The following is an 8,268-nucleotide window of genomic DNA, read 5'->3' as shown; positions in this document are numbered from 1 at the left end:
TAGATTGTTGTGCAAGGATTGCAAGGTGATACCGGGGGAAAGCTTAACTGCACAACATAGACTTGTGGTCTTGAATATGTGCTTAGTCCCAAGAACATATAAAAGGTCCAAGGTAAACTATCCCAGAATAAGATGGTGGAATTTGAAAGGAGAGTACTCTAAATCCTTTGTTAATGAAGTAGTCAAACAAGGAAAATGGGATTTTAAAGGGGATACCAATGCAATATGGAATGAGATGGCTATGTGTATTAAGAAGGTGGCTAAAGATATTCTAGGTGAATCAAAAGGAAATATCCATTCTTATAGAGAGACGTGGTGGTAGGATAGTGAGGTTCAAGCTGCCATTAGGAATAAAAAAAGCTAGTTTTAAGACATGGCAAAGAACTAAGGATGTTGAGGATCTTCAAAGGTATAGGTTGGATAGAAATGAAGCTAAGAAAATTGCGGGAAAAGCAAGGGAAAGGATGTATGAAGAGTTATAAAATAAGTTGGGCACAAAGGAAGGGGGAAAATATATTTATAAGATAGCTAAAAAGAGGGATAGGAAGAGTAGAGATCTTAACCATGTTAGATGTATTAAAAATGGAGATGGTAAAGTATTAGTTTGTGAGGAGGATATTAAGAAAAGATGGGAAACCTATTTCTCTAGTTTACTAAATGAGCATTCTTCAAGCACTTATGTTTCGGACAATTACACTTTTCACCAAGGCACCAATGTTCGAACTTATATACGTAGAATTTTGATTTCCGAAATAAAAGAAGCTTTAAGGAGGATGAAACTCGGCAAGACACAAGGTCCTGATGAAATCCCAATTGAAGTATGGAAGAGCTTAGGAACCCATGGACTAGTTTGGTTGACGAAGTTGTTTAATAAGATTATGAGCACAGGGAAAATGCCAGATGATTGGAGGAGAAGTGTTGTGGTTCCAATTTACAAAAATAAAGGAGATATTCAAAGTTGTAATAACTATATGGGCATTAAATTGATGAGCCATACGATGAAATTATGGGAGAGAATAATTGAAACCCGTTTGAGACACTTAACTACAGTTACGGAGAACCAATTTGGGTTTATGCCGGGAAGATCTACAACGGAGGCTATTTATTTAATTAGAAGACTTATGGAAAGGTATAGAGAATGTAAGAAAGATCTTCATATGATATTTATTGACCTAGAAAAAGCTTATGATAGAGTCCCTAGAGCGTTAATTTGGCAAGTACTGGAGAAAAGAAGTGTTGCAAGTAAATATATAGATATAATTAAGGATATGTATGATGGTTCGGTGACTAATGTTAGAACAGTGGGGGGTCAAAGTAATGAATTCCCGATAACAGTTGGGCTACATCAAGGGTCAACTTTAAGCCCATATCTATTTGCACTGGTAATGGATGAATTAACCAAAGACATTCAAGATGAGGTCCCCTGGTGTATGCTTTTTGCGGATGATATTGTGTTGATTGATGAGACCCAAGTGGGGATTAATACCAAATTAGAATCATGGAGATTAGCTTTGGAATCAAAAGGCTTTAAACTTAGTAGATCGAAGACAGAATATTTAGTTTGTAACTTTAGTCATGATCGGGCAGATGATGAGGTGGTGATACTTGACGATAAAGAGATTCCTCAGAGTGATTGTTTTAGGTACCTAGGTTCAATCATAAGTAAAAGAAGTGATTTAGAAGATGAGGTTTCCCAAAGAATTAAAATAGGGTGGATGAAGTGGAGAGGTGCGTCCGGGGTCTTATGTGATCGGCGTATTCCATTAAAGCTTAAAGGAGAATTTTATAGGACCGTTGTTCGACCAGCTATGATGTACGGTGCAGAGTGTTGGGCTATTAAAAAGAATCATATAAATAAACTCAGTGTAGCAGAAATGAGGATGCTAAGATGGATGAGTGGCAAAACTATGATGGATAAGATAAGAAACGATCATATTAGAGTTGGTTTGGGAGTTGCTCCCTTAAGTGATAAGCTTAGAGAAAGTCGTTTGAGGTGGCACGGCCACATTCAACGGAGACCTATAAATGCTCATGTACGGAGAAGTGATATAATCCATATTGAAGGAACTAAAAGAGCTAGGGGTAGACCTAAGATAACCTTAGGAGAAGTGGTGAGAAAGGATATGTATAGCTTAGGCCTTGTATCTAGCATGGCCTTGAACATAACTGATTGGAGGGCAAGAATCCATGTAGCCGACCCCATTTAGTTGGGACAAGACTTATTGTTGTTGTTGTTGTATTAAAGTGTTGAATATAGAAAAGTTGTATAGTTTAATTTAAGATCCTTACATGGATCTAGTTCTGTTGAGCATGATAATTTTAATCTTCACAATGCTGCTATGCTTTTTGATCAATGAAACAAGTTCTGTTTCAATTTCAAAACAAGATGGTTTTTGTTTTTGAAGCATCACATTACATCAACTAGATCCTCCACCCCACCTAGCTAACAAGTATCAATTATCAATTATGAATACAAGGTGAAAAAAGCAATGTAAATGGAAAACAAGTGGTTGAATTATGATGCTGTCTAGGTCCAGAGTCAACACCAGCTGCCTCTTCATTATCATCCTTGTCAAGAAGAACCACTTGTTTCAACATAGCCATCGACATCTCATCTGCTTCTGCTTCTTCTTCTTCTTCTTCCTCTTCTTCCTAGTCGTTGCGAATTATCAGCGCCTCGTACTCTTTCTGCGACTGAGAAATACTCCCGATAAGAAAAACTCCCATTAGCACCGGCGGTTATTTGGTGAAGAGAAGAAACTGATGGTTCATCATCATCGTAGTTATTTCTCGGCCTTAACATCGACTCTTCCTCTGCCCCCATCACAACTTCTGAAACAGAGTCACCAAATTCTATACATCTCGGGAAATCCCTTGTTATATTACTCCTTATCTCTTCATCGCCATCTTCTTCTTCATCTTTCTGCTGAGAAATACTCCCACTATTAGCACCCGTGGTTATTTGGTCAAGAGAAGAAACTGATGGTTCATCACCGTACTTATTTCTCAGCCTTGACTTCGCTTTCCAAAGAGCCGCTATCGTCTTCTCCATTGAGGTTGAGCAAGGGTTTGCCCCCACCACAGCTCCCGAAACAGAGTTATCATCGCCATCTTCTTCTTCTTCTTCAACATCATCATCTTCTTCTTCCTGGGTTGGTCGGTACTGGCCCCAAATGAAAAAATCTGCTACAGTTCAGAGCTGGATCAATAGGCTTTTGAAGGCCAATTGGTTCCCTGTCCTCCTCCTCCTCCTCAAACAATAACTCACACAATTTCACGACAAAAGGGAGATTTGGCTTATCCACGTATTCAATCACAATGGAATCTTTACCTTGCAGAGGAATCCCAAACCAGTCAAAGCCTTTGAAATGGTGAAGGCAAATCGTATCTCTTCCTCTGGTATTATACTCAATGCCCTTGAAATCCAGCCAATGCGCACACTCGATTGCTTTATCTTTCTGGTGGATCGTAGCACCAAACACAAAAGAGCCTTCTACTAAGTCACCCTCTCTAAGCCACGTGCAACCCTTCCTGCCTCTAAAAACAATGCACAAAGAAATACCCTTACTACTACTACTACTACTAGTAGCACACAAGCGATAATGCTTTTTCTGCCGAAGACTCTTCTCCTCTTCAAAACGTAGCATTCCCTACAAAACAAACCGAGACAGAGAGTGAGATAATAGGAGTATTGATCTCACCCGTTAATTAGAATACGCAAAGATGACTAGACTAATATAATTACCTACCTGCCCATATACATTCCTCTTTTTATCTGTCATGTTAAGATTGCCAGTGACCACAAAACTTTCCAAGGATTCTGCACCCTCAAGGCCTTGAATCTCATTCAACTTTTCACATTCCTCAAACCTTAACACCTTCAAATATTTCAGCCTTGATATGTCGAATATTCGTTCCAATGAATTGCATCGGACACACTTAAGTTTAACTAAACTGGATGAAACCTCCGGGAGCTCTTTCAACAGCTCGCAATCTACAATCTTTAATATCCTCAACTTCTTCAACTGGATCAGATCTCTTGGGAAAGATTTCAGACTGCCAGACATTTTCAACACCTCTAAATTTGAGAGCTTTGAAAAATCATTAGGCAATTTTGAAATATTGGAGTCCCTGCAGATTAAGGGTATGCAAATGCCTCATTCTCCCCATTGATCTTGGTAGCTTCACTAGTGACTTGCGACCAGAAGTACTTAATACCTCAAGATTCTCCAAAAGTCCGGCACCGTCAGGAATTTCTTCAATCATTTCATAAATATAATTACCATCAATACGCAAATCGAGCTCAACCAAATTTTTTAGATCACCAATGAAATTAGGTAACTTCTTGAGTGCAGAACAATCAATGAGCTTGAGGATCTTCAAAAAGCTCAGCTTATGCAAACTGTTTGGAAGCTCTTTTATTCCTGTTTCTGACAAGTTAAGCTTCACTAGAAACTTCAAATTACCAATGGACTGTGGAAGCTCTTCTATTCCTGATCGTGACAAGTTAAGCTCGACTAGAGACTTCAAATTACCAATGGAATTGGGCAACTCCATGATTCGGTAACACCCTTCAAGCCTAAGACTTTTGAGCTGACTCAATTGCCCAATGGATTCATCCAAAATCTTCAACATCTCACAATTTGAGAGATTCAATTGCTCCAAACAAGGGAACCATGAAAAGTTTGGAGACTCAGATAGGTTAAAACAATGACAAAGGTCAAGAACTTTCAGCTTTTGGAACTGCAGTCAAGCAAAAAGAAAACATATACCTTATCATTAAAAAAACATAATAATAATAATAATAATAATAATAATAATAATAATAATAATAATAATAATAATAATAATAATAATAATAATAATAATAATAATAATAATAATAATAATAATAATAATAATAATAATAATAATAATAATAATAATAATAATAATAATAATAATAATAATAATAATAATAATAATAATAATAATAATAATAATAATAATAATAATAATAATAATAATAATAATAATAATAATAATAATAATAATAATAATAATAATAATAATAATAATAATAATAATAATAATAATAATAATAATAATAATAATAATAATAATAAAGGAAAAAGTCCAACATGTCACCTTATTTTCATCTTCAGGTTCAGTATTCCAGGCTTGTCTAATATGGTTTCTAGAAAGCTTGAGGTGAACTAGACCCTTGTGATAAAAAGTGGTAGGTATAATTTCCCAGGGACAATCCCTCCAATGAAACCACTTTAGTGTCCTAAGAAGGCTTAAAAAGTTTCCAACGACCCTTTGCCATCCAATGACGAGAAATTTTAAATTTTGCATCATGTTAAAGTGACATTGGCGTAGATAAACACGTGAGAAGTCATAACGAAAGAGGACCAGCCCTTTTACCAAGCTAGTTCCCTATAATAGAAAAAATATCAAGTAAATAGAAGTCGGAGGATACCAGTAAATAAATAAATAATTGGCAACTAAAAAGATGCATGAGGAAGGATTATGCCCTTTTAACATTCTTTTTTTTTGGATAAAAAATAATATAGATGTTAATTCCCTACAATAAATAAATAATCCAAGAAAATAGAAATTGGTGGAGTCGAACCAAAACAACGTCCAGATGTAGAATTTAAAATATAATGTTACTCATGGCATGAACAAAAACAAAAAGGCAAATATTTTAGTATTACCTTGTTACTTTCTAATACTTGCAAGATATCATCACGAGACCACAACCTACTACGCTCACTTGGATCGGTGCGATTTTCTCCTAGGACAATTCCTCTTCCCATGTCTCGGACTTGATCATGCATCTTCAGCAAACATCTACTATCTCCATATCCATGTTCAAATTTAATGAGAGATCTTTTAGTTAATAAGCGTATTACAGACCTTGGATAATATCCACATGCTTCCCATATGGAAATTACTTCTTCTTTTTCCCATCCAATAAAAAAGCATGCAGCATCAAGAAACATTTCTTTTTGATAATACTCTTCTAGCTTATCATAGCTTATTCTCAACCTTTGTTGGACTTTCTCTGGAGGAATTTCTTTCAAACTTTGTAATGTACTTTCCCACTCTTCTATGCTTGTTGTGTTTGATAGCAAAGACCCAAGCACCTGTAGAGTTAGAGGTAATCCTCCTGAATAGCTTGCCATGTCATTTGAAAGTTGCATATAATTGTCCTGAGGTAGCTTTTTTCCAAAGGCATGCAAGCTAAAAAGTTGAAGAGATTGGTCATGATCTAACCCTTCAAGCCTGTATATTTTATTTTCATTTACTTCAGCCTTATTCAAAATATCCTCGTCTCTAGTTGTTATTATAACCTTGCTTCATTCGCCAAACCATTTGGTATGACCGGCCAAAGAATCCATCTGTTCCACGCTATCTACATCATCAAGAACTATAAAAACTTTTTTTTTACAAAGTCTTTGTTCTATCAATGTTTTTCCTTTATGATGGTTGGATATGTCAATATCTATTTGAAGGATATCCTTAAGCAGCTGTTTTTGCAAAGATACCATGCCCATGGCTGGCGTTGCATGTTCTCTAACATCTGAAATAAAGCTATGCTTGTTGAAGGTTGAAATAATGTGGTTGTACACATTCTTGGCAATAGTTGTCTTTCCAATACCACCAATACCCAAAATTCCCACAAACAGAACCTTGTCAGAATTAAGATCCAGCAAAGACAATATCTTTTCTCTGTGAGATTTTATTCCTATTAGGTATTTAGATTCAGCCAAGTGGGTTTTGCTACTCAATTCAACCATAACCCTTTCAACGACAAATTCAATTAGCTCTGCTTGATCCCTACAAATTTCACATATAAAAAATAAAAATACAATAACAATAATTGACAACAATTAAATACCCTTTTGGGCCAAAGAAATTTAAAGTTTCCAACGGTTTGGAAAGCCAAAAAAATAAAAAAAAATAAAAATAATATAATAAAAAAATGATCACAGCATCAGTTACTAGGTGGTTGAATCATAGGAAGAAAATTAAAAACTCTATACTCAATCAACCAAATCTCGGGCTTTAAACAACATAACTTAAAGATGGGTTTAATTCTTGAAAAATCATAAACCTCTTTAGATCCAAAGGGAACTTCTAATATATGGTTAATAACAAATATTGCACCAAAATATTTTTAGACGGATGGTCAAATAAACAAGTAAACTGTCAGGTTTAAGATGTGATAAAGTTTAGAAGACTTACGTGACATCGTCAACAACTTGTCCTTTCAAACCTCTTACTTCTTTCAAAGCATCCCTCCAACCTTTTACGATATCGGTCTTGAAATTCTTCTCATGCTCCTCAAATGCTTTTGCAAAGCTTCCTTCCTTCTGATTCCGAACATTCGATGGGTCAACGTTAAAGAAAATAGGCAAGACCAATTGACCAATGGAATTCCGGCATTTTACAATCTCTGCAAGCTCCATCAAGCACCATTTGCTGTCCGCAAAATGTTCAGAGAAGATAGGGATCGAGATTTTAGACCCTTGGATTGCTGCAAGTAGCGCTTCGCTAATGGATTCTCCGGTCCATAAACTTTTACTATCGAGGAAGACATTGACTCCGCTCTGTTTCAGAATTTTGTAAAGAAAACTAGTGAATGAATTGCGAGTATCTTCTCCTCTAAAACTGAGGAATACTTCATAGGTTGAAAATCCAGTTGTGGTAGAAGAAGAAGAAGAGGAAGCCATAAAGTATTTTGTTGGTTCAGAGACAAGATGTAAACACGAACAGAGCATTCCGAGGATAAACTCCTATATCACCTTATATACAAGGTAGGTGCAAGATTCCTAGAAGTTTTCATATGAATAAATAAAGTTCTTTTTATCTTGGTCCTCCTCTTTGATTTCTTTGTGTAAGATTCCTAGAACTTTTTATATGAATAAATAAAGTTCTTTTTATTATCCAAAAATAAAAAAATAAAAACAAGAGAGGTGCAACGGCTGACTTTCGGGTTTGGAATCTTCAACCAGACGTGAAGACCACGTAATCATGTATTATTATATAAAAACCGCGTAATCGGATATAGGTCTAGTTGAAAACAAAGGAAAACAATATGTTTCCTTAAAGCACAAAAAAGCTTGGATCCTGCGCATTTAATGCGCTGGATCATCAAGCCGAAATTTCGGCCGTAGGATCCGAAATTTCGATCGAGATTTCAATCTCAACCGTTAAATTTCGACGGTCGAGATCGAAATTCCGATCCCACCGCCCAAAGTGAATGGCTTGATGATCCTG

At 35.9% G+C, this 8,268-nt stretch overlaps 1 protein-coding gene across 4 annotated transcripts; it reads right to left on the bottom strand.

Moving 5' to 3' along the window:
- Nucleotides 1–2,946: 2,946 nt before the first annotated feature.
- LOC149011078 (TMV resistance protein N-like) lies at nt 2,947–7,750 on the bottom strand. Of its 4 annotated transcripts, XM_089162274.1 has the most exons (4): nt 7,234–7,750; nt 5,700–6,825; nt 5,128–5,418; nt 2,947–4,743 (listed from the first exon to the last, which is right to left on the bottom strand). In XM_089162274.1, exons 2-4 carry the CDS (start codon nt 6,186–6,188, stop codon nt 4,105–4,107), a joined length of 1,419 nt encoding a protein of 472 aa, XP_089018400.1. In that variant the 5' UTR covers nt 6,189–6,825; nt 7,234–7,750; the 3' UTR covers nt 2,947–4,104. The 4 variants fall into 4 exon arrangements, 3 of the variants coding, with proteins under 3 accessions (XP_089018400.1, XP_089018399.1, XP_089018401.1); XM_089162273.1 differs by having other exon boundaries at nt 5,700–7,750; XR_016174519.1 differs by lacking the exon at nt 2,947–4,743 and having other exon boundaries at nt 5,067–5,418.
- Nucleotides 7,751–8,268: the final 518 nt, after the last annotated feature.

Source organism: Hakea prostrata, chromosome 7, assembly GCF_041222555.1.
Source record: "Hakea prostrata isolate BN-2017 chromosome 7, UWA_Hpros_2, whole genome shotgun sequence".
Classification (NCBI taxonomy): Eukaryota; Viridiplantae; Streptophyta; class Magnoliopsida; order Proteales; family Proteaceae; genus Hakea; species Hakea prostrata.
Note: the sequence above shows the minus strand (reverse complement) of the source record. Positions and strands in the feature narration are given on the sequence as shown.

Excerpts from the sequence above, each read along its gene's own strand:
- LOC149011078 (XM_089162273.1), bottom strand. The coding sequence starts at position 6,188 with ATGCAACTTTCAAATGACATGGCAAGCTATTCAGGAGGATTACCTCTA. Across the intron at positions 5,419-5,699 it reads AAGTATTAGAAAGTAACAAG|GGAACTAGCTTGGTAAAAGG; the intron begins GTAATACTAAAA and ends TTTCTATTATAG. Across the intron at positions 4,744-5,127 it reads AACCTGAAGATGAAAATAAG|TTCCAAAAGCTGAAAGTTCT; the intron begins GTGACATGTTGG and ends GCTTGACTGCAG.